At 47.1% G+C, this 23,436-nt stretch overlaps 10 protein-coding genes across 10 annotated transcripts; 4 read left to right on the top strand and 6 right to left on the bottom strand.

Annotated features, from left to right (window-relative positions):
* Positions 1-498: 498 nt before the first annotated feature.
* F4812DRAFT_457804 (uncharacterized protein) lies at positions 499-1,358 on the top strand (the record flags this gene model as incomplete). The annotated part of the gene is made up of 3 exons (XM_047937244.1): positions 499-966; positions 1,024-1,162; positions 1,243-1,358. The coding sequence occupies 3 exons, from the start codon at positions 499-501 to the stop codon at positions 1,356-1,358; spliced, it is 723 nt and encodes a 240-aa protein (XP_047791580.1).
* A 782-nt stretch (positions 1,359-2,140) lies between these two features.
* Positions 2,141-3,597, top strand: F4812DRAFT_450506 (Clavaminate synthase-like protein; the record flags this gene model as incomplete). Its single annotated transcript, XM_047936098.1, has 4 exons — positions 2,141-2,420; positions 2,491-2,977; positions 3,053-3,358; positions 3,435-3,597. 4 exons carry the CDS (start codon positions 2,141-2,143, stop codon positions 3,595-3,597), a joined length of 1,236 nt encoding a protein of 411 aa, XP_047791579.1.
* A 153-nt stretch (positions 3,598-3,750) lies between these two features.
* Positions 3,751-5,201, bottom strand: F4812DRAFT_457802 (mitochondrial carrier; the record flags this gene model as incomplete). The annotated part of the gene is made up of 2 exons (XM_047937243.1): positions 3,751-3,872; positions 3,950-5,201. The coding sequence occupies 2 exons, from the start codon at positions 5,199-5,201 to the stop codon at positions 3,751-3,753; spliced, it is 1,374 nt and encodes a 457-aa protein (XP_047791578.1).
* Positions 5,202-5,899: 698 nt separating this feature from the next.
* On the top strand, positions 5,900-8,530 carry F4812DRAFT_422551 (uncharacterized protein; the record flags this gene model as incomplete). Its single annotated transcript, XM_047933664.1, has 2 exons — positions 5,900-7,049; positions 7,109-8,530. Coding segments are annotated over exons 1-2 (2,063 nt in total), but the record flags the coding sequence as incomplete, so codon positions are not given.
* A 246-nt stretch (positions 8,531-8,776) lies between these two features.
* F4812DRAFT_457800 (uncharacterized protein) lies at positions 8,777-9,619 on the bottom strand (the record flags this gene model as incomplete). The annotated part of the gene is made up of 1 exon (XM_047937242.1): positions 8,777-9,619. One exon carries the CDS (start codon positions 9,617-9,619, stop codon positions 8,777-8,779), a length of 843 nt encoding a protein of 280 aa, XP_047791576.1.
* A 2,117-nt stretch (positions 9,620-11,736) lies between these two features.
* On the top strand, positions 11,737-15,000 carry F4812DRAFT_422546 (glycoside hydrolase family 3 protein). Its single transcript, XM_047933663.1, has 7 exons — positions 11,737-12,003; positions 12,068-12,382; positions 12,444-12,601; positions 12,658-12,955; positions 13,033-13,129; positions 13,186-13,588; positions 13,637-15,000. Exons 1-7 carry the CDS (start codon positions 11,886-11,888, stop codon positions 14,567-14,569), a joined length of 2,322 nt encoding a protein of 773 aa, XP_047791575.1. The 5' UTR covers positions 11,737-11,885; the 3' UTR covers positions 14,570-15,000.
* A 78-nt stretch (positions 15,001-15,078) lies between these two features.
* F4812DRAFT_422544 (marvel domain-containing protein) lies at positions 15,079-16,825 on the bottom strand. Its single transcript, XM_047933662.1, has 5 exons — positions 16,576-16,825; positions 16,277-16,512; positions 15,993-16,214; positions 15,731-15,907; positions 15,079-15,591 (listed from the first exon to the last, which is right to left on the bottom strand). The coding sequence occupies exons 2-5, from the start codon at positions 16,313-16,315 to the stop codon at positions 15,484-15,486; spliced, it is 546 nt and encodes a 181-aa protein (XP_047791574.1). The 5' UTR covers positions 16,316-16,512; positions 16,576-16,825; the 3' UTR covers positions 15,079-15,483.
* Positions 16,826-16,830: 5 nt separating this feature from the next.
* On the bottom strand, positions 16,831-19,135 carry F4812DRAFT_422541 (uncharacterized protein). The gene has a single exon (XM_047933661.1). The coding sequence runs from the start codon at positions 18,484-18,486 to the stop codon at positions 17,407-17,409; it is 1,080 nt and encodes a 359-aa protein (XP_047791573.1). The 5' UTR covers positions 18,487-19,135; the 3' UTR covers positions 16,831-17,406.
* Positions 19,136-19,384: 249 nt separating this feature from the next.
* F4812DRAFT_422540 (uncharacterized protein) lies at positions 19,385-21,930 on the bottom strand. Its single transcript, XM_047933660.1, has one exon. It carries the CDS (start codon positions 21,702-21,704, stop codon positions 19,650-19,652), a length of 2,055 nt encoding a protein of 684 aa, XP_047791572.1. The 5' UTR covers positions 21,705-21,930; the 3' UTR covers positions 19,385-19,649.
* A 596-nt stretch (positions 21,931-22,526) lies between these two features.
* F4812DRAFT_323699 (uncharacterized protein) lies at positions 22,527-23,413 on the bottom strand. The gene is made up of 3 exons (XM_047931483.1): positions 23,004-23,413; positions 22,830-22,936; positions 22,527-22,743 (listed from the first exon to the last, which is right to left on the bottom strand). Exons 1-3 carry the CDS (start codon positions 23,035-23,037, stop codon positions 22,576-22,578), a joined length of 309 nt encoding a protein of 102 aa, XP_047791571.1. The 5' UTR covers positions 23,038-23,413; the 3' UTR covers positions 22,527-22,575.
* Between the last annotated feature and the right edge of the window lie 23 nt (positions 23,414-23,436).

Below are 23,436 nucleotides of genomic sequence, written 5' to 3'. Positions count from 1 at the left end.
AATCAAAAGAGAATCGTATTGTTGAAAAAATAGGCGGAGAGAGCAGATGATGATACGCTGCGCCACGATAGGTTTCATCAGAGAGCCGATTGGACCAAGCGCGTCTCCCACCGAGGCTGGCACCCATGGATGCTTATTGAGCCAATCATCCTCGCGATAATATCGGTGCCTTAAGCGGATCTACACTCCGGCCTGTCTTCTCCAAAGCCAAAACGTGTGGTTTTCAGGGGACCATTTTTCCCTCCAACCTCGTTTGTTATTGTATTTTTATTTTTAATACTTGCGGTACCACCCCTCCCCCCCCCCCCCCTTTTTTTTTTTTTTTTTAATCGTAAGGCTGCTTGCTTGTCAACTTAAATCGGACCAGCCTGCATGTAAGGTAGCTCTACCTGGAACTTAGCTCAAGGCAGCAGGATAAAAAGGTTAGGTACCAGTAGCTTTGCATTGCGTTGGCTTTTTTTTCTCCAGACAAGTAAGCCGGCCCCGAGGCATTCAAAAATGGAGCGGCCACCCTCTGCTACCACCTCCAAGATGTCCGTGACGGGAACACGAGACTTTGGCATGAAATTTATAGCAAATATGGATGACCTCGCTGGAAGCACGATCGACGCCGGCTCGCCCCGCCAGCCGCCTGTAAGCGCGTCCTACGCGTCCGTCAAGGAGGCGTACGAAAGCTCGCCGTATTTGGAGAGTCAGCAGCAGCCCGTGCCTGCGAGCACTGCCAGGCATCATCGCGAAGAGAAAGAGGCGGTCGAGGAGGAAGGGTATCATCCGTTCTGGACGGCGTGTTGGGATATCCTTCGAGGCGTGGGATTGATTATTGCCGGCGCGCTTAAGATTCCTTTTACCATCGGCCACGGCTTTGCCAAGGCATTTCATTTCACCCCGACCCTGTACAAAGACGAGACCGTTCGGAAATGGCCTCAGATCACCGGCTTTCCGTCGTCGATTGTTGCTGCCGTCCAGGTAAGTGCTCATGGCCGCATACGTTCGACCAACCGATTCTGACTTGGCTTACTTTAGTACTTCTTGTATGGACTTCTTGACGGTCTCACGGATTGGTTCGTGCTACCTTACAAGTGTGCAAGAAAAGAAGGTTTCCTTGGGGTTTTCAAAGGGTTCTTTCAAGGACTCGGCAGTGCTGTATTCAAGATATCTGCAGGTAAGTTTAGTCTTACGCTATCACCTTCCATCAGCTACACCAGATATAGTCCTAACTGGGTGCCAATCTAACAATAACAGGCACGATAGGGTTGGCGACGCATCCGTTCTATGGCATATATAAGGAGGTGGCAAAGTTCAAAGTGGAATTCAAGCGTGAGCGCCGGCCGCAACAAGATGTTGGAGATCTGATATAACAGTGATCAGCCCAACTAAAAAAAGATTCACAACTCGACCTAACTGTTCCACCAGGAATCTCTTTCAATTCCGGTCGACGGATCCAGAAAAGCCCCGTTTAGGCGGTTCTCGTGACGCATTCCGATTCAAATTTTAAGATGAACTTGTGAAGCTGTCAGTTAACTAGGCTTGAGGTCAATGATATTTAATCGCGAAGGAAATGTCGGCTGCTATTCATAGAAGCATATTTTGGTGTTATTGCTTGGAAAGTTTCATTGGGAGTATGGGTGTATGGATAGCTTATGTTGTGTTGCTTCTTTCCAGAGTCTCGGAAACAAGCAAGTATTCGGGTTGGTGACTGTATAGTATATTATGACTGCGACGAGCAGCATTGGGGCTAGAGTATATATAGGTAATTATAGGGAGTACCTGTACTAGAAGCATTATTCAGTAACCCTTTATCAGCGTTAGGAAGATGTAGCTATAGTTCTTCAAGCTACACACTGGCATGAGTTTTAAAGGAGTAGACTGAATACATACCTAAATCGAGTAACTCGATTTTGAAATACCGTTATCAACGTCGAGAGTATAATTGGTCGCAAGTCGCATTGGAGAACAATAAATGACGCGATTTTAGGGTCATGTTGCTCATTTATCCCACTTACATGAGTGCAACTTCATATTGACTGTAGAAGAAATATTATATTAGGTACCTGAGCTGAACAAATGATTGAAAAGGGATAAAGTCAATCTAACTGAGATCCAGTTGTGATTTGGAGAAGAGCACATACCTAACCCAAGCATGGCTACAAGTACCGTAACGTACGTTACGCCGAAAGCGCCTGCCCCGCCGGGTCAACCCGATATCTCGTATGCTCCGGACTACGATAAGTGGCAGGCCCGGGCGGCTCGTCGGCTCAAAGAGGGGAATCTGCCGACCACGCTTCCGGAAGGGTTTCCTGCGCAGTTAAAGGGAGATTTAGTCTGGGAAGGTGCAACAGCGGCAGACACATATGACTGGACTTATATTCTAAATAACGAACAGCTTAACGAGATAGATAGGGCAGTCGACCATTTTAAGGGTAAGCCGTGGTGTTTGCCGGTTTAGGTATATATGTCGTGGGCTCTTATTAATATCACTATTTCCCATAGGGTTGGGCTTGTCGCTAGGTCATCTCACTGCAGAGACGTTCCCGCTCCCGAACCTCCATGCGGAACTACGTCGTTTATCTGCAGAATTGCACAACGGACACGGCTTCTTCGTCATCCGTGGTCTGCGCGTCGACGACCACTCCCGGGAGGAAAACGTCATCATCTATGCGGGCATTTCCGCGCATATCGCTGCGCTGCGCGGCCGACAAGATCACAAGTATAACGGCCAGAAGGCCGACGTGGTCCTTAGTCACATCAAAGATTTGAGCTGGTCACAGAACAACGGCGCCATCGGCAGTCCGGCTTACACTACCGACAAGCAGGTCTTCCATACGGACTCCGGCGATATCGTGTCTCTATTTGCCCTCGAGACGTCCGCGGCGGGGGGTGCCAGCAAATTAGCGAGCACGTGGCGGGTATACAACGAGATTGCTGCTACTCGTCCGGATCTCATCCATACTCTGTCACAGAGCTGGGACATGGAAGTGTGAGTTGAGCTGTGTTTTTCCCGTCGAATAAGCACGGATATCTCAGTTCCACTAATAACCAGTGTGCAACCCAGATTCGAAAAGGCCGAAAAACAGTACGTAGAAAGGCCGCTGCTGTATCACTTCCCTGCGACGGACTCAACACCGGAGCGGGTCGCCTTACAATATGGCCGACGGTATTTCGTCGGTTTCGGCGCTCTTCCGCGCAGCGCCGACATTCCGCCTATCACGGAGGCCCAAGCTGAGGCTCTCGATACACTTCATTTCCTAGGCGAGAAGTACTGCGTAAATACCGACTTTCAAAAAGGAGATATCCAGTACATAAATAACCTCGCCATCTTTCACGCAAGAGACGGATTCACTGACACGGCCGAAAAGCGGTAAGCATACCTTAAATTTGTCTAGCTGAACGTGTCTTGTTCCATATTGCTGACGAGATTCGTTCCATTCATGCAGCCGTCATCTTTTACGTCTGTGGCTGCGGGACCCAGAAAACGCCTGGCCGACCCCCGAGGCTTGGAAATACCGCTGGACAGAAATCTACGAAGGCGTCACACCGGAAGGACAGGTCCTTCCTCTTGAACCATTTATCCGCAGTGCTGGAAATAAGGGTAGATAGATTGAGTCGCGTGTGCGTGATTTATGTCTACATCGGAAATGCTGAAAAGCTGTACGTCCGTCCCGTCGCTATGTTAGAGTATGCCTCAAGCCAAGTTGGGAATGTCTACCCTGTATCTGAAGCTAAAAAAACGCTGGAAATCAATATCTAAACTTATTCTAAAAGAATTTCATAATCGTCCTTCGCGACTCGCACAGGCTCATTCCCACTTCCGTATTTACGTCGGACTAACTCGAAGATGATTAGACCGGCACTAGTACTCGGTACTTGTCGGACTGTAGGCATGTAGTTAGATCTTACTCCATGTCGATCTGACTTAGACATTAGCATATTTAGGGTGGGAAGGACTTACTAGTATTCCACCAGAACCCACGGTATAGCCATCGTGTCAACCCCATGCCCTCTGCAGTTGCTTCCGCCATACACTTATTCCATGTTTCTTGGTAGGCATGATAATAAGCTCTGAGCATGCGCCACTTACGCTTTGGCTTATCGGGGTTTGTAGTCTCTGAATTCTTCAACTTTGCCGCTTTGGCGTCAAGGTCTTCCAGATGATCCCAGTGTTCAACTTGAATATGGGTTAACGGATGGAGAATTAGCTGCTGAGTGAGCGAGGCCGTGAAGCCAGCGAATAGCAGGAACATCGGCTCAATTGCGTAGTGGGGACGGATAACAACTGGACGGCTGCCATCCTTCATAGCATTGTCGTGCGAGCTCTTGCGAGTGGGTGGCCTCTTTTGAGCCAACACATCAACAACGTCGGGATGTAAACCTCCATAGTACCACGTGATGAAGCGGTAAAACCCTTGAGCCTTGACATATTCGAAAGTGCTGAAGAAAATGGCACTACCGAAGCTATCCTTTAAGAAAGATAAACCCCATCCTGCGAAGACTCCTCGCAGTCCTATTTCCCTAAGCTTCTCTGCCGAGAACGTCCACATGCTCCTCGGCTTCCCATTTTCGTTGCCAGACATGAGATCACGATGGTCATATCTCGCTTGGATGGCATCAAGCGGAGCTGCAACAACACTTTGTATGCTTCCGGCTATGAAACCGGCAGTAAATGTGTGGATAGGGTCTGGTGGGGGAAATACTCTCTTCTGTGCCCTCGACGTTTCTTCATGCAGCTGAGCCAAGATGTGTAGGTAGCTAGTATACAATACCGCCCCAACCCCAACATTTGCTATGAGAGGTGGGAGGATCTGCTCGGGTATGACGCTCCAGCCATGTTGTCGAATAACAGATGCGAGTAAGCCTGGTGTTGTACCTCGTGCCCACATCCATGCTTGTTTAAGGGTGAGGCCTAGCTTCGAAGCCGTATGACTATTAGCAGCAGCTTCGGTGAATAGTTGTGTTTGTGCCTGATGCACGCTACGGGCATACGCAAGATAGTCAACTCGAGTCCGGAAAAAAGCTTTGACGGGAGCCCTGAAGTAAAAAGCGATAGCCTGGGCGCTCAAGGCTCGGACACCAGCAGCGGATGCGGCAGTTGCGGCATTACTACGAGACGGATTATCCGGGCCTAAATCGGACGGTATTACAGGGAGAACCCCAGTATATATATCCCGGGGTAAGCCATTAATATCATCGCGGCCTGGTGGCATTGTTCTCAAAAGTCATTTTGAGTTTATGACGATGAATAATGTTTGGACCAGGTTTTACGATTCGTAGATCGGGGGCGTTTGCGGGAGCGTTTGCGGGAGATGGTCGGCTGAATTTTATTTATTGCGAACGCATTATGTAATATGAAAGCGGGGCACCAGCAGCCATTATCTTCCATAAGTCTCAATCTGGTACAATCGTAATCTTTTTTTCACAAGTTTATTTTATGCCGCACCTAAGTTAGGTACTCCTAATAGTTGATGCTTGAAAAGACCCATTGTTGTGTACCTAATATGAAGCTACTAAATCTACCTTAGGTACCTACCTCTTATACAATATTTAATTACTCACATGCTCTTAATCCTTCAGCTAAGCTATATCTAGACTAAGCTGGGGTAGCACATAAAAATGTGTTTAATTTGCATCGTTAATTGGTAACACCATGATGCCATGGAACGGGAAACATGCATTAGGTAGCTACAGCCTACAGCTACCGACCGCACAACAAAGTAAAAGTGCACCTAATGCAGCTTTTAGTTAGCGCATCTGAGCAATACATCGGAGTTGACAGCTGTCGAATATACATCACAACTAATTTACGTATACCCTTGTACCACAGCGTACGAGTTTAGCCCACTCATTCCGTATGACGTCAGTAAGTCGTCCTCAATTTTTAGAAGTCATCCGCTATTAATAAAGCCAATTGGGTTAGGTACACAACTTTAGGAGGTAGATAGGTACCTAGGTAGGTACCTAATCTAGAGGTACGTGTAGCGATCAAGTACCTCAGGTACCTACAATAATCATAAACGTCGCAATGCATTCATCAACTTAAATAAATTCTATACCAGGTAAATTAGAAAGGCTCATTTCTTCAGCTTTCGGTTTTTTTTTTTCAAAGTCCATAATATCTCGTCGCTCCTTTTCCTAGGTTATGTACCCAAGGTAAACATGTCTTCTACAGCTTTATCTTCGCAGCAGTTAGGGGCCTTAGTCGACATCCTCGTTCATCACGAGACTTACTCGGAAGCCGAGAGCTTTAAGTATCCCGAATCTATCGAGAAATATGGCTATCCGTTTTGCCTCCAAACGAGTAATGGAGGTAGAGCTGGAGGTAGAGCTGGAGGTAAAGATGGAGGTAGAAATAGAGGTAGAAATGGAGTTGCTAAATCATCATCTCCATTGCTGCAGCTGCTCCTTACCAGGCTAATTCTTCCCATCCCCGGTGTAAGAGATCTACCCCCAGAGTTTTGGAGTACCAAGTTCCGAAGTATAATGAGAAGATTTGGCGAAGCAGACCTGTCAGAAAGCTACGATAAAGGGACGTTAGGAAGTAGGAAACGTCTAGCGTCGGCCGCCTCAGTTATCCATGAATGCATCACCAGGGGCTTATTAAACGGCATACCTAATGATGAGTTACCAAACCTGCAGAGCCAATATGACGCCCGTAAAGCAGAAGACATTTCTAAAGCCTGGGATGATGTTGTCCAGCATTTGGTCTATGGGAACCTGATTGACGAGTTATTTGATCACTTTACAAAGACTGCAAATCTCGAGGATCATTCGCCAGCGGTTGATGCTGCCGTTAATTTCGCTATCATCTATATTGCTACGTTTCTCCACCACCTTTTTGTTCTTTCAGCAGAAGGCCCCTATTTACTCAAGTTGATCAATAACATCCATGGCTTGATCCCGTACTCAGTAATCGGTCAAACACTGCGCGTTGGGAATGCCGGAACCATGATTAATGCTATGGTGAGATTATTCTTAGCAAAAGTCAGTGTCGGCGCCATTTCGAATTGGCTTGGATTGACGCAGAATGCTTCAGATGGGATGAATCTCTTACAAAGGTAACCCATATTCGCATTGCTATGCTATATACAACAACGGCGGAGCTAACCATCTTCAGGATAATATCTCTAGTGTTAGAATGGGATACCGGAGAATTTCGTAAGGCAATTGACAATATCAAACGAAGCAAAGATGGTCCCAGCGAATCGTGCCTAGCCGCAATCGATGAACACCTACAGGCATCTCGGGACCAACACGAATCGTCTCGTGAATTGAGCAAGCGGGATGGAAAGTCCATAATCGTGGCTATTTTGGCGGCCAAGGACGAGTCCTTACTAAAATCGCTTACAGAGGAGCAGCATGCTCAATGCTTACAATATTACTCAGCTCAGCTTGCGATCAGAGATAGGGAGAAAATTACGGAGGTCCTCTGTCGCCAAACTCCCGACCTAACTACGACTGTTATACGGGACGTGGTATCAGTCTTCGAACCTATGATTCGGGACATCCATAAGAATGTGGACATACGGAAACATCTCAGTTCCGTCGAGAGCTTTTTGACGGACTTAATAGAGACAAGCAAGCCGAAGGTACGAGAAAACGGAAAATTACAGAACAGCACTGCGCCGCCATCCGTTGAAGACTACGTTGCTTTATTGAAACGGAACCGCCACCTAGCCTATGAGTATCTGCATGACTTCGCGGATGGCTGTCCTGACTTGCGGAAGACGTGGTTGGACTGGGCTAAACAAAGTCTAGAAACTTTTCGGCGAACTCGTAAAGGCAAAGGTCTTGGCGAGCCTGGAGAAATATATAGGAATCTACAGGACCTATTTAGTGGACTTCCGCCCGACCAGCAGACTAGCGTTAGGGAGTCCATCAATGATCACGTCAAGTATCTCTCTACATCAGAGGAAGTATCAATTATGCGGATGCAGGATATTATAGATGTCCTCGCTGCTTACGAAAAGAAGGAAATGTGTGGGAGTATGGGTGGACCAGGAGTATACATAACGCGCTGGCACTGCCTATTGGACGAGACCATCGTCACACCAAACACACCCAACGGTCCGCCCAGGAGGGGAAAAGATGTCAAGGGATTAAAGGCCCTTGGAAAGACAGAGGCCATCGCGAAAACTGAGGCTTGGGATCCGGATGCTCTGACGCGACAGGAAGAGCAGGCATGGCCCGAACCCCCTGATGTGTCAATCGTTGTCAACACACTTGGCCCTCAATTCAAAACTCTAATTGCTGACATCGCCAGCGCAGGTCTACCGTGTAAGTAGAAACGGTACCGATTCAGAGGCTTACTAGGGGAGTAAGGGAGGTGCATATAAGCGGGATATAATATGGGTGGAAGTACCACTGAAGACTAAAGGAGTAATATAACAAGGGCATAAACATACAGCGTAGGTGTAGGATAATTGCAATAATATAATTAGAGGTTATCTTGCATTAGACATTGAAGACAAAATGCGCTGAAAGATATGGCTACCTAGAGTGGCTGTGTCATGACGAGATGTGATGGCTGACGCAAATGGTAAATGAAATCAGATCTAGTAATACACCATATATTAGGAACGCGACACTAAACTAGCTGTTGCTGCCAAACTAAACTACTACTGCCAACCCCAAGATTTTCCAATTTTTAAACTCTGCTTTCAGTTGAAGGATGCGGTCGGCTGACTGGGCGAATAGAAATGAAAGAAAGCTAGGAGGTGGCCTGGGAGGGAGGTTAGTACCTAACAATGCTAGAGGCGGTAGGAGATCAGCGAACTTACGCTTATTAGCGGCCAGCACCCAAGCCGCTGAATCCTCCGAGAAGGCCAGAGAGACTGCTCTCTTCCTTGGCACCCTCCTTCTTAACCCTAGAGGACTCGGAAGCGCCCTTAGTACCCTCGAAACCAAACCGGGAACCCTCGCCCGCGATCTTGGATCCTTCGGCAGCGGCCTGCGAGCCCTCGAATCCGTGCGTGGAACCCTGGGTCCCCGAGTGGTACCCCTGCTTCCCGTGCTTGGAGCCCTCGTAGCCGGCGATGTCCCCGTCGTATCCGGACTTGGACCCTTGGAACCCGGCCTGGAAGCCGTCGGCCATGTCGAGGGAGGCGCGGTCGGCGCTGTCGGCGCCGTTCTTGTTGTTGTGCGCGACGCCCTTCTTCGACGCGCTGCGGTCCGCGCCGTAGTTGCTCGCCTGGCTGCCCTCGCTGCCGTGCTCGTACGCCTGGTGCTCCTCGTGCGCCGCCTTGTGGTCCTGCATGCCGGCCCTGTGCCCTTGTATGCCTGCCGTCTCCTCGTCGTTGCTCTTGAACTGACCCTCGTCGTGCGTCTTCTGTCCGGCCTGGCCCGCCACGTGGCTACCCTCGACGGCGTGCTGGCCGGCCTGTCCACCCACATGACCCGCGCCCCCGGCCTTGTGCCCGGTCTGGCTGGCTTGATGCGCGCCCTCGGCCGAGTTGTGCTCCTTCTTCGACCCGCCCTTGATGCCGGAGTGGCCGGCGGTGACGCCGGATACGTGAGAGGGAGCGGCACGGGCAGCTAGTGCGCCAACGCCCGGCACAGCGTTAACGGGGGCGCTGTTGACTGCTGCTGCGAGCAGGGTGATGAGAGCGATGAGCGCGCGTTGCTGCATTTTGAATGATTGGTTCGGTATGGGTTGGTTGTTCTGAGGAATGCCAAAAGACGAAAGCTGATGAGCGAAAAGAAAGGAATGTAAAAGTCGAAGTGCAAACTAAAGGAGTGACTGTTAGTGAGTAAAGAGTTGTTCGATGATGCTGAGAGAGATTTCTGACATAGTTAGAGGATTCTGACAGCCTTTTGTATCTGGATGGCCCTTGGTATGAGTTCAAGGGAACGGGTAGGGTTGATTTTACTACATGCCTACCGCCCCTGAATCCTCAGTAGTTGGATTGGATTGACTTATGATTCTGCAGTATGTCTCAGTCCACACATGCGCGAAATGTTCTCAGGATCGACACCCGAGGGAGAGCGGCAACACCTGGAAACTACGACGTGGAATTTGATTACATTGCGAAGGGCTAGGCTATGGAACGCTTCTGCCTCTTGATTGATCCATAGCATGCCGTCGCGATCTCTCTTCAATTGTCGATCTATTGGTGCGGCCCTACTGAAACACATCATTCGAGTTACGATAATGTCAACACAAGGCCACGCGACTCCCACAATAGTATATGCTCCGTCCCTTAAGTGCACATCCGAACCTTGCCCTCATATTAACCCGCACAGGAGAGATACCTAGGAGGAATTTAAACTTCAATTATGTTCACATAGGTAACCGTATTTCAAAGAACTTGGTTCAATATTACTACTATCGGAGAATATGTATGCCCTAATTCCCGGTTCAGCTACCGTTATCTTTGGCTTGTATTATGAGGACATATGGAGCTAATAGCGGAGAGCGCTTTGCTTAACCACGACGTTTACGATGAGCACATGCCCATATAGCCCATAGCAGGAGAATTATAGCCGGTGGCACGCAGATAAAAACCGCTATCCAAGGTGCAAGACTTCCCCCTCTAGGTGGCCAATCAAGGGATGAGGGAGAGTATTCCCTTGGGGATATCCCTTTGCACCAAGAGGCAGAGGAACCATCGGTGAGACCTCCTACGTCAGCAGAGCTTCGCCCTGGACACTGGATGATAGTATTGAGAGAAAAAGGTGCCATCGTTAGTTGATTAGGATGTGTTTTTATTTTCTTTGCTGTTGGTGGAAAATATATGGGGCTGGCAACAGTCTATAGGAGTTTGGAAAAGGATTGTGAAGCTTCGGAACAATCTATATCTTGCTACATAAGGGTTCTGTGTTGCTTCATATGCATTGGTGGCATTGTGTTCGTGCCATGTCACTAACACAAAGCCTTTGATGTACCATTTACTACGTAGTGCTCCGAAACCGAAAGGCAGTAATGTTCTTTATTGCATTCTGACCACGTTTGTTGTCTTGATGAGTCCCAGGCGTCGAAGACCTGTTGATAAATTAATAATCGTTATGAATGAATCTCGGGCAGATTCTTGGATTCCGAGTTTCCGATAGTTAATATGTCTATAGTCTCTCTAAGTATCACTAATATTATGAATCAAATTAATTGACATGTTGTTTCTAGTAGGAGCTTTCGTTAGTAAGACTTTCCAAAGGTTCTCTTTCTCTTCTTTTCTGCTATATATCTAATACCTATACAAAAGTACAAACGATCTACTCTATTTCTCTATTCATATGAAGCTTATTGTGATGGAAACATCAGTGTAAATAAATTACTCTCGAATAATAGTTGATATGTTAATGAGTTGTATATCTGATATATCTGTTATTGTATCTAGCTATTCAGCAGCTTACTTCAAACTGCTACATGATACTTCAGCTACCTACCTGCTGCCTATTTTATTCCGTGTAATAAGACTCGTACTCATGCACCTCTCTTTCTTAACACTGTAGACTTAATTTTCCCTTGGTTGGAAATTTCTTTCATGGCCATACGTAATGCTTAATTGGTCATGGTGAGCGTAGTGCTACTCTGTGCTTTGTTTGCGTATTTGTTTGTGATGAAGTCCCATTGGGTCGTATTCCCAACCCCAACATGTTGTTGGACACATGGCTGACATGTAAGGTAGTACCCGTCACTTACATGGTAAATCCGGGGACTAACAAGGAACCCGATTTCTTAAAGCGGTGAAGATTTCTGGGATCTTATGCCGCACTGGCTGGATTGCCAAGTTAGTGGAGCGGAGCATCATTGGATCCATGTCAAAGCAAAGCAAGCATCTAGGATTACGGTATTACTTTAAAAAGTAGGCTTCCGCTTTCGCGCTGAGGGAAGTGTAATTCAATTTCCTGACCATTGTGCCGAGTCATGAATAGGTCTATCTGAGGCCGACTCTCAAATGGTAGCCGCTATGTTGCCTCCGCTATTAGCGGCGCTCTCGATATCGCCAGTTGTTGCGTCTGCATCCTTCAGTCCTGGAGGGAACTATGCTCAATCGCCTTCGTTTTTCCCTACGCGTAAGTCTAGATATAAGCCTGAATAATTAAATAAGTTGAATTGATTACTTACCTCAGCCAAAAGCACCCGGGAAGGGAGCAGGCAGATGGGCCGATGCATACAACAGCGCCAGCGGCCTTGTAGGTCAGATGACATTAGAGGAGAAGGTCAATATCACACGCGGCTTTACTGTTGGCGATAATGTCTGCGCTGGTAATACGGGAACAGTCCCGAGGCTGGGATGGCCTGGCATGTGTCTACACGATGCAGGTAATGGGGTTAGAGCTACGGACCTCGTTAATTCATACCCGTCGGCAATTCACGTTGGTGCAAGCTGGGACAGGAATCTGACATATCAGAGAGGCTTCTATATTGGCGATGAATTCAAAGCGAAAGGTGGTAAGTACTAATATGCAGAAAGTTTTAAGTCTTTTACGACAATCAACTTACATCTTATCAGTTAATATCGTGCTTGGTCCCAATGCAGGTCCGCTAGGAAGAACTCCTTTAGGCGGCCGGAATTGGGAGGGTTTCTCTATTGACCCCTACTTATCTGGGCAGTTGAACGCGGAGACAATCGCTGGCCACCAAGACGCCGGTGTAATTGCGAATATCAAAGTATAATCTTGATGCACAGGATCAACACATCTTCAAATTGCTAACCGAACGTCTAGCATTTCATTGCCAATGAACAGGAGACGTACAGACGGCCGTATTTTGGTGTTGAAGCTGTCTCGGCGAACATCGATGATAAGACGCTTCATGAACTTTACCTGTGGCCATTCATGGATGGCGTCAGGGCTGGTGTCGCCTCGGTTATGTGTTCCTATAATAGAATCAACAACACGTACGGCTGCGAGAACAGCAAGTTGCTAAATGGTGTCCTTAAAACCGAACTTGCCTTTGATGGGTTCGTACTCCTTGATTGGAACGCTCAACATAATCTCGAGAGTGCGAATGCAGGGCTGGACAGTATGTTTTACCGATATCCCCACAACTTATACTTATGGGTTGTCAATTGAATAGGGGTTGCTAACCCGTGATGCTAGTGCTTATGCCTGGAGGCGGCTTCTGGGGTAACAACCTGACCGAAGCTGTTCACAACGGAACTGTAAGTGAAGACAGGGTTACAGATATGGCAACACGGTAAGATAATTGTTATATCCAAATTTTATGTTATCAGTCAGCTCAATTATACATAGAATCCTTGCGGCATGGTACCTTGTAGGTCAAAATGGCAGCAACTTCCCGGTTCCCGGATTCGGGCTACAGAATCTTACCTTGCCCCATGAGCAAGTCGATGCCCGCAACCCTGATTCGAAGCCGGTTATACTAGAAGGTGCGATAGCCGGACATGTCCTAGTGAAGAATAACGGAGCATTGCCTTTCAAGAGGTGCCTGACCATGCTGTCCGTTTACGGTTATGATGCTACTATCCCGAAGACTAAGAACACGGATACTCTCTTCCAACTAGGATACACTTCTTCCGCAGAAATGGGGCAAGCAGTATTAGGCACGAAGAGTCACTTCAACCAAGCTGCCAAAGGAGGTACAATTGTGACTGGAGGAAGAGCCGGCGCCAACGCGCCAGCTTATATAGATGATGTAAATGACCTAAAGTTCTTCTCGTTTACCTGACTAACCTTCATACAGCCTTTGAGCGCTATTCAGCAAAGGGCGAGAATCGATGGAACCTGGGTTAACTGGGATTTAACTTCACCTAAACCGGATGTCAATGCAGCATCAGACGCTTGCTTAGTCTTTATCAATGCCATTGCTACCGAAGGATGGGACCGAGATGGACTTCACGATGACTTTAGCGACGGGCTGGTTTTGAACGTTGCTTCTAAATGTTCAAACACAATTGTCGTCATCCATGCTGCGGGTGTCCGTCTAGTCGATCAGTGGATCGAGCATCCTAACGTTACCGCGACAATTATTGCTCACCTCCCCGGTCAGGACAGCGGGAAAGCCTTCGTCAAGCTCCTCTATGGAGAGGCCCAATTTTCGGGAAAGCTGCCGTATACGTTGGCCAGGAATGAGAGCGATTATGCGGTTTACTCTCCCTGCGATCGCGGCCCCTCAAACACAACAAGCCCACAGTGCGACTTCACCGAGGGAGTCTACGTAGATTATCGTCATTTCGACGAGAACAACATAGCCCCGCGCTTTGAATTTGGCTACGGTCTATCCTACACGACATTTAATTACTCTTCGCTCTTAGTTGAGCCCCTGGGTCTTACACCGGAGCCGCAAGGATCCTCTACTCCAAGCAACGACGAAGCGTTATGGGACATCGTGGCCACAGTTAACGCAACGATTACAAACGCCGGCAAGGTCTCCGGCGCGGAGGTGGCGCAGCTCTACGTCGGAATCCCGAACAGCCCGCCAAAGCAGCTGCGCGGGTTCGAAAAAGTCCCCCTGGCCCCGGGAGAATCCGCCGAGGTCACTTTCGAACTTACGAGGCGTGATTTGAGTGTGTGGGACGTGGTCACTCAGGGTTGGATCGTACAAGCTGGCCATTATGATTTATATGTCGGTGCGAGCAGTCGGGATATTAGATTAACTGGTAGCATTGACGTCTAGTCCACATCAATGCGCTTTGATGCGAATATCCCGAAGAAGCAGACTATAATAGCGCTCTAATACCTGATGCTAGGTAGGTACATTGTCTTAAATACCTACTTCATATGGAATAATATCATTATCTCCTCTTTAGGGAAAGTATTTCATTACCGCTTAATTAACTACCCAAATCTTCCATGTTTTTGCCAAGCAGCGCTGGCAACTCTACTGTTTAGTTGGCTTCGTAGATGTTCCTCGGGTATTCGGTAGTGCAAACGTCGCGGATAGGCCCAAAGTCGCGTGTATGTCGAGCGTATGTCGAGCACATGGAAAAATTGGACCTTCGCTTCACGCGACTCTGGAGGTCAATTTACGTTATAAGAATCATGCGCGCAGATGGCCTTTATATAATAAATCATATGTGGTTCCCAGTCATTGTCTTAATTGGAAAGGGATGAGGAATGCAATCCCTCAGAATCGAAATCCAACACGACTCTTAGAAGACAAAAAATAATTCCGAGCAGGCAAGGGCAGAATCTAACGGTTTGTCCGGGTTTGAAGCTCTGTATTGTGTGGTATTACATATCACAAACGGGTGCCCACATTCCGATGAAACACATCACTGCGAAGTTCCGACTGTGCTCTCTTGCACGGTTATATCTAACTGGAAGCCCATGTTGGGATGAGCCATTCGGAAGAAGCTACTGCCATACTCCGTCCCAACACAACAATACAATACAAGGATTTCTGTCACCCTCGTTTACTTTTTATTCTAACATCCTAAATATATAATTGGATCCTGGAAGACATTTTCCTCGTCATCATCCCTTCCAATACATACCTAGGTAGGAGGTACCTAAGTGTGAACAATCCCATACCCTTTCATGGCCGACCAGATAGGTAAATGATTAGTCCTAAATTAGCAGGTAAGGTTCCTAGACATAGGTCGCGGTTCTACTTCCCTTCCCCTTGTTGAAGAAGAAGGTTAAAGCTATCATGGCGACTCCGAAAGCAAAGGCTAAATACTCGAATACGTAGTCGGCCTAATAGAATGCTTGAAATCAGCAAATGCCATCCTTAGACATACATAATATAATCGAAAGAAGGCGGATCCGTGTCACGTCTTAGGGGAGTTGACTTCTTAGGAAGAAGCTAAGTAACAGAAAACTTGCAAGAACTCACCTGTACCCTTTGGCATCGGCCCTTCAATCCGTTTTCGTCAGGTCTACCCGGACATACGTCAAAACCGCCAACAGTTCGGCAGCCACCTGTTAGGAGCTTGTTTTGGATTCTTTCGATCCGGCTTTCGTCATCGTCACCCGTGCAACTGGGTATTGGCTTCAAAGCAATCGTCAATGCCTTGATAGAAAAACATAACGTCAGTACTTTGAACGTGTTCTTGGGAAAATACGCATGAAAACTTAGCATTGAAGGGTTAACTTACGATGGCACCAGCAAGGTAAAGCGCTGTTGCAAGACCATCTGCTATCATCGGCACTATGGCTGGGATCTTGTCGATGAATAATGTAGCGATGCCCACCAGCGACACCAGTATACCGAACGCACCGCAGAAGCTTCCAAATGATGTTTCTGAAGGGGGCGCACCCTCGACTTGCTGCTTCGCAAGAGTTACGGAGAGGCCTAGTACCACTGCGCTGAATAGAAGCTTGCGGGTAAGTTAGTATGGATATCACCGACAGAATATAGGCAAATATTCGAGGAGCATACCAGAAAGCCTCGGACACCGAGCGCAGCTAACTTCAACATCGTAATGCGAGAAAGACTTCAAAGTATACCTAGGTAATGTAGGTATTATAGGGGAAGAAGAGCGAGGTGAGACTTTGGTCGTAGGAGTGCGCTTAGATTATAGAGAAGTTGAGTTGAAGAAAGACTAGCAGAGATCACAGAACGCAGGCAAAAAGAGGTGTTTTCTCAACTTTTCGGCGACTCATATACATACATGCCTACCAACATACCTGTCAGCCTACATACTATACCTGGATGCTACATATGTAATTAATCCCTACAGTGATACATAGTCCAGGATAGCACTCATATGTTGTGGCGCAGTTGTTGATCCAAAGTCTAGTGCAACATAAGAAATGTGACCGTAACTCAAGGTCTATTTCTGGTCGTATCATGAAGGTTATACACTTAGAGGAAGGATTTTGGCTTATTTGAACCCTAATTCGAAACAAGTTGGGTACCAGTATCACACAGCATGTTAGCCGACATGTTAATGTTAGCCGAATTTGATCCTAAAAAGATATATCGTCGATTGTCACGTTTCACCTATTGTCTAGAGCAACCTAGGACTATTTGATCTAGGTATTGTACCACCTAGTAGCACTAGTGGCTTGCAAACGGGGGGCTATAAAAAGGAAGCATGCAGGCATGTAATATTAGCTCGGTAGTTAAACGATATCTGCAGCATTCGTGAAGCAGTGGAGAGATATCTGATTTTCCAAGCCTGCTGCCTACTGCTTTGCCGCTTTGCCGCCTTGGCAAAGCTGGCAGTCCCATTTTGAATTATGACATCTCACCCAATATATTATACGTAGTACTGAAAAGGTCTGACAGGTCTCGCGGTGTTGGAGCAAAGTTGCAGAGAAATCATAAGGCTGACGAGCGGGGGGAGGGGAGAACTAGGTTGCTGCCTTGTTCATTCGGACACGACTTGGGGGCCAAGGGGTGGATACTGAGGTAAAGAAAAAAAACAACTCATCCTTGGTATCTTTATTGAACACACAGAGTGGTACCTATTTATAAACCCTGCCGACTTGAATTACCCTTTCCTACCTGTCAACGCCGAAAATCCCCAGGTACCTAACCGATGAAACAGTTAAGAGAAGAATGATCTACCACATCCGTCTCTGCTCTCGGCTAGAGTTCATGAGCCATTCTAGCAGAGTCTGCTCGATCGATGCCATCCCCCGGTTGTGCCTTCTCAACTGTTCCTTAGTGAGCTGAGTCGGCCTGCCGGCCTTAGTGCGATACCAAATTGTCTCGTCTAGCTCCGATAGAACCATGGCATTTAACAGTGAAACTTGGATTTGATGGCGCTCACTTTCAGCCAAGGCCTTTGCCAGCGACGTGTTTGTCTCCCGTGTCACAAACTCGGGCCAAATAAGCGTGACGATCTCGTTCAAAGCCTGCCTAAGTCCGGAGTTGACATGTTGTTCTCGATGCGTGCGGTGCCCAGGCACGTCCAGCGGTACGTTAGCGAGCGCTTTCTGCCGGCAGAGGATACACTCGTCCGCGAGCGCGTACCGCATATGTGATCGAATGTGTATCCATCTGCACTCCATGCAGCTGTGCGGGTCTTGCGCGCCTTCGGGGATCGTCAAAGGGAATGTATCCCGAACCGAATTGTTGCCGTCGATCGGAATCAGCGCCGGCGGGATGGCGTGGCCGCAGCCTTGATATGCCATTCTATATCCGCAAGACGGACAGACGAGATCCGAACCTTTCGCCAAGAGGTTTCTAATGCATCGGTCGCCGAAAACGTGACCACACGCGAGTGCGACAGTTCGTTCGATTCCATGTTTTGTATATTCGATAAGATGCTTATGCGACTCGAGATAGTCCTTTATAGATTTTCTCTCTGGAGTTTTTTCCTTTGAAGACTTTCCCTCTGAAGATTGTTCTTCTGGACTCTTTTCCTCTAGAGGGTTTTCCTCTGAAGCATTTCCATCCGGAGATTTTTCATCGGGGGATTTCTTTTCATCGGGAGATTTTTCCTTTGGGGGTTTTTCCTTCCGAGGCCTGGTAGGAGGTTGGATAGGCGCGGGAAATTCTCTGGTACTCTTTGAAATATCGAGTCTGTTATCCTGGCAGATCATACATATACTTTCTATAGCCACGCCGTCCGTATCGCCTTGAGTGTCGAGAAGTTGTTGGAGGTAAGGGAGATAATTGCTTCTTTGAACCGTCGCCATGATGGTCTAGAATTTCTTTATCGTTCTTGTTTATCGCAAAATGATGTAACCTCAACGAGAGCGCACGCGGAAGGTCGGCTCGTTCGGGTGCATTTGTAGTATTTTCGGCAAAATGAAAACCAGCGACGTTATAATTCATATGTCATACTGGACAACATAAAGATTCTTTTTTTTAATTATAGACAATTAGGCATAAAGGCGTCTAGAAGATGCTTTGGGCGACAATACAATGGTGTTGTGCACTGGTGCGAGGGGCCGTTGAATCATGTTTGCGACAATGACGCTGGTCAATAAAAACATACAGAATCATGGTCGCCTAATAAAACGGACCAATCTAGCGGCCATCCAAGCGAAACCACGTCAGTACATCGTAAACTGCACACCTGTTGAAAGTACCTCAGGAACAGAGTTTGCGCCTCTTTCACAATGACAGTCCTAACCATTCACCCTACCCAGCTGACCATTTTCATGCAGAATACAGGTAGTGAATGATTTTCTAGTGCTCACAAAATATGCCCACCTGCGTTAGATAATAGGAGGTAAGGTATTTTAAACAATACGGATCTAGCCAAGCCATTCTCTTTCTAAAATGTCAAGTCAAATCTCATCAACAAACTTGAGAAATAGAAGTCAAATTGCTCTTCACTGGGTGACTTTCTTTTTCTAGAAGTACATATATTGGCGCTAAAAGACAATACGGGCACCCCCTTAAAGGGCACCTACAGCCATAAGATCCCAAATCCATGTAAGGATATCCCTCCCCCCTATATTTAGAAACGCCATGAGCCAATAAGAATCACGACTACCTAATGCTACACGCCGGTATCACCTCTTCCCTTACGCCACAACGGTACCGGTCGATTTATATCTGCTTCCTAATTTACCTTGATAGTACCTAATTCTTAGGTATCGTCATTTCCTACGGTAATGAACAGTTGCGCTGAAGATGATAAGTACCTCTAGAATAGGTAATCTTAAGGCATTCTCGGACCTAGAAAGACCGCTAAATGAAAAGATTGTTCGATCAAATATTATCATTGACTTATAGATTAGTAGTAATGACTTTTAACTACTATATACAATATGCTTTAGGTACCTGACTTATGTGCACCTAACATTGATATCTAAATGTCCTTAACCCTATCAACTGAACTTCTATTCAACTAATCCGTTTGAATATGCGGGTTAGGTAGGGGCTTCCAGGTAATTGTTATTACCCTAGATATCCTTTCCATTTCATCAGTTTCGTATTCTATCTCTTCCAACTCGTCCCTATTGAAAAGCCCGGAGCTGTCTGGCCCATACATAAGCCAAGGAAGGGGGGACGCTTTCCAGGCCGGAAAGGTCCTAGATTCCTTCGAACATATGGTCCAGATAAGTAGCACCATGGTGAGGAAGACTAGCAACGACGGGAATGCTATCCATTCCCATCGAACGCGAATACAGGTCGCATAGTGAAAAACCTCCCCAACGGCGGGTTCTGAGTAGTTTTCGTTTCCGTTAGTTCGAATGTACGTAGTTAAGGACTCGGATATATTCGAAAATATGCCTTGTATATGGTCGAAGTCGACACGACCGTAGTTGTAAATACTTCGTATAATATCTGGCCCGTCGAACTCGCTAATAGTCAATCCGTCTTTGCCGTTATGACCACCGGCACCTTTCAGAGCACCGTTGAAATATCCGCCGATTACAAAAGGCCCAAAGCTGGATACAAATCCATTGTCCATGAAATATAAACATTTCTGGGCAAGAAGTGAGGTAGATATATTCACTGTCGACAAGTCGCCGCCACCAGTATAAAACGAAGCGTTATAAGGAAGCCAACGTTGTGATTCGTCAATAACGTATCCTTGGTTGATTATAGTGCTTTTATTTTGAGGCGTGAGGCACTTTGTATCTACAATGCCAAGTCCCATGTTGTCAGGAAGGTGATTTCCCCATGCCGTGTCGCCGGTTTGGGTGAGCAGGTTCTCAGATAAGTGGCCTGCCTGCACCGTGGAATTATATATCCTCACACATGGTTGAATTGCGCACGTAGCCGCCCCGTACCCCCTGCAGCGCCATGTGTTGGCAAAAGTCCTGTTTTCACACTCCTTTATAATCTGTCCAGTAGACATGTCAATATGTCTATCGGAGAATGACGTTTTCCCGGCAAGTATTTTGACCTTCATCCTTTCCGGTCTCGCTGGCACGCTGAGCTCGTCGTCGTCGTCAAAGAATATACTCATTTTTGCCACCTCAACTCCGTCTATTCCAAATGTCTCGTAAGGATCGGACTCGGAGACGTTGATAGAATAGGTAACATTCAGGCGCGCAAGGTCCATCGGATTATTGGCTTGGTATATTCCTTCAGGAAGACTGGACCTTATAGTGACGGTTTCGTTGGGATACGGCCAGACCGTTGAGTTTGTGATTGGTGTGTGAATTGTGTCGATGGTGATCTCATCTGACGAGTCTTCACAGAAACTGCAGTATCCAAGAGTGCCATAAGCATCTGGAAAAGAGCAATTTCCAGTTGCACATTCGGGGTATATACCGCTTCCCAATTGTGTAACTCCTCGTGAAATTGCTGAGTCGATGTCATGCCCAAACGTTGGTACCTCAAGCTGGTCATTAAATCTGTTTGTACGGGGTAACATAGCCTTACTATCGTCGACCACTATACTGCAATCGTCAAGGTCGATAAGTTGCTGAATGAAAGGATCAATACCGACAGCTAAAATTAGGAGAATACCGCCTAAAGCTGTTAGAGGCTGACGCATACGTTGCGCCCAAAGCAACTGAAGCGATCCCCATGGACCTTGGCGCGCGTTGTCGTATCGAACAAGATCATAGATTGGACGTTCCTGGGAGAACCAAATCCATTGCAGCTGGCCAATGCACGAAGCAGCCACAAATCCCAGGCTAGCCTTGAACACCATTGAGTAAATCGAAAGTAAAGTGTTTACTGATATTCGAATTGGCCACTGGGGCAAAGGCCGCCTGTCGTATGGATAGAGCGTAGCCAGTATAACTAAAGGCGATGCCAGCACAAGCAGGCAAGACAGAATCTCCAATTTCCAAAACCTCCACGCATTCAATAGGGTTTCAAGCCTAGTCGTCGTAACAGGTTGGCCTGAAGCCGTAGGTGAAGAAGTTTTATGTGGCTTGGGGGGACTTGTGAAAATCCGTCTGTACTGACCGAAAATGCTTTCAGATCCCCGGTGATTGGGCATCTTCTTCTGGCTGAAAGGTAGCTCGTGCTGTGAAGGCTTATTTAGTTGTGATTCCGTAATACCTATTTCGGTAAGTTACCTAGGTAAGGTTTGCATGTGAAGTAGGCATTGAAGAATTTCGAGGCTTGTGCGGGATACCTGTCTTTGATTGATGGGTAGACTACCTGGTAGGGAACACATATAATAGGATTAGAGAGGCTGATAAAAGCACTGAAGGTGTCTTAGACAACTTGTAATAATAATGTACCCAACTAATGTCGTGTAATGCAAAATCAGGAACGCCACATCTCAGCTATTGATAAAAATGGACGGTACCTCATAAGCAGATACCTAGTAGAAGCCACCCAGGCCTGATCTGACACTGGCATCGTAGTAGCTTAGATATGATTTCATTGGTACCTACCTATTTTTAGACGAGGTTATGTTTTCTTTTTAGGGGTAATTACCTCCTATGTTGGGGTCCGAAGTGGCGTGTCCTGCATTATACGGACCCGTCAAACAGGATATTTTCTCGCTATCATATCATCTTACGCTTCAAGTTTGATCTAAATCAATTACGCGTAATTGGGGTAGGTTGTAGCAGTTCCATCGGGCAGGAATGAAGGGACCGGTAATAGACCGGAAGGCAACTACGGAGGGCGAGCTGATGAAACGCCGGTGCTTCGGAAGACACTTGGATATAGGGGCTAGGAGCCTTTAGAACCTTGTCACATTCCTTAGCACCACTTCAATATAAATACATCAATTCCTCTGTGAAGCGAGCAATCGCTTAAACACTAGATAATATACGACATATGTTGATTGATGTGACTGCTAATACACATAGCCGATAGGTACCAGCAGAACATTCTCATCCAGCCCTCATCCAGCCTTAAAAGCCCTGCTTTTTCACTTGGGCCTGTGCATTTGCGATAGTCTGCTCGGCATTGGGATCGACGAAGCCACAGCCCAATTTCCCATTCTGAAGCGACGCAACTTCGTTGGAACAGACGCCCAGGCCCGTGGTTTCAACTTCGGCACAGCATGCGGACGAGCAGTCCTATCGAAGAGATGACTTGATTAGTGCCCGAAGTCGTCACCGCGCTTATCTAGGTATGAAGAGCTTAATATAGAATAGGTACTTACAGCGTCTGACGTGCAGCCGCCGGTAATAAACTGCTGGCCGTTGCCCTGGCCCACGTCTTTGGCACCGGCATTGTTCGGCGTAACTTGAGCCAGAGCTGCGAGAGCAACTACGAGATAAGAATGGTCAATCATGGAGCGCGGAAAGAAGATTTTTTGACTAAGACCAAGACTTACACGCTAGAAGTGCAGCGGTATTGATGCGAACCATTTTGACGGACCACGATGTCTGAGTTGATTCAAAGGTAGGGAATAGTCGAAGGTAAAATGAGCAACACCAGGTCGCAACTAGATTTATACAAGAAAGAAAGGAGCTGAAGCTGAAAGATGAGATTTTCGCAATGTCAAGAACTATTTGCTCATCTGGAGGATATGTCTAGCTATTTGTAGTTTTTCTTCCCTCAGATAACTGACCAAGTTCATCTGACCATTAACCAATATTACCTGTCCATCCAACTCTCGCACAGATAAACTCTTACGAAGATCAAACGCAGTTCAAGTTGAGATGCAGTATTCAGGAAAACCCACAATGACAAAACCGGAGCCGGAGACACGTTAAGCGAAAGGCGACGCGGCGTAAACTTGGCGAGGTGTTGCCTGGTGTACTTCA

The sequence above is a fragment of the Daldinia caldariorum genome (genome assembly GCF_022478825.1).
Source record: "Daldinia caldariorum strain CBS 122874 unplaced genomic scaffold F4812scaffold_5, whole genome shotgun sequence".
Lineage (NCBI taxonomy): Eukaryota > Fungi > Ascomycota > Sordariomycetes > Xylariales > Hypoxylaceae > Daldinia > Daldinia caldariorum.
Note: the sequence above shows the minus strand (reverse complement) of the source record. Positions and strands in the feature narration are given on the sequence as shown.

What these genes read in the sequence shown, in the direction of transcription:
- F4812DRAFT_422541 (XM_047933661.1), bottom strand. Translation starts at nt 18,486, where the DNA reads ATGGCGACGGTTCAAAGAAGCAATTATCTCCCTTACCTCCAACAACTT.
- F4812DRAFT_422540 (XM_047933660.1), bottom strand. Translation starts at nt 21,704, where the DNA reads ATGCCCAATCACCGGGGATCTGAAAGCATTTTCGGTCAGTACAGACGG.
- F4812DRAFT_422544 (XM_047933662.1), bottom strand. Translation starts at nt 16,315, where the DNA reads ATGTTGAAGTTAGCTGCGCTCGGTGTCCGAGGCTTTCTG. An exon ending in TCGGTGTCCGAGGCTTTCTG is followed by an intron (nt 16,215 to 16,276) that starts GTATGCTCCTCG and finishes CTTACCCGCAAG; the next exon opens with CTTCTATTCAGCGCAGTGGT. An exon ending in TTTACCTTGCTGGTGCCATC is followed by an intron (nt 15,908 to 15,992) that starts GTAAGTTAACCC and finishes TTTTCTATCAAG; the next exon opens with GCATTGACGATTGCTTTGAA.
- F4812DRAFT_323699 (XM_047931483.1), bottom strand. Translation starts at nt 23,037, where the DNA reads ATGGTTCGCATCAATACCGCTGCACTTCTAGCGT. An exon ending in TACCGCTGCACTTCTAGCGT is followed by an intron (nt 22,937 to 23,003) that starts GTAAGTCTTGGT and finishes CTTATCTCGTAG; the next exon opens with TTGCTCTCGCAGCTCTGGCT. An exon ending in GCGGCTGCACGTCAGACGCT is followed by an intron (nt 22,744 to 22,829) that starts GTAAGTACCTAT and finishes TCTCTTCGATAG; the next exon opens with GACTGCTCGTCCGCATGCTG.
- F4812DRAFT_422546 (XM_047933663.1), top strand. Translation starts at nt 11,886, where the DNA reads ATGGTAGCCGCTATGTTGCCTCCGCTATTAGCGGCGCTCTCGATATCG. An exon ending in GTGTAATTGCGAATATCAAA is followed by an intron (nt 12,602 to 12,657) that starts GTATAATCTTGA and finishes CCGAACGTCTAG; the next exon opens with CATTTCATTGCCAATGAACA. An exon ending in TGCGAATGCAGGGCTGGACA is followed by an intron (nt 12,956 to 13,032) that starts GTATGTTTTACC and finishes CCGTGATGCTAG; the next exon opens with TGCTTATGCCTGGAGGCGGC.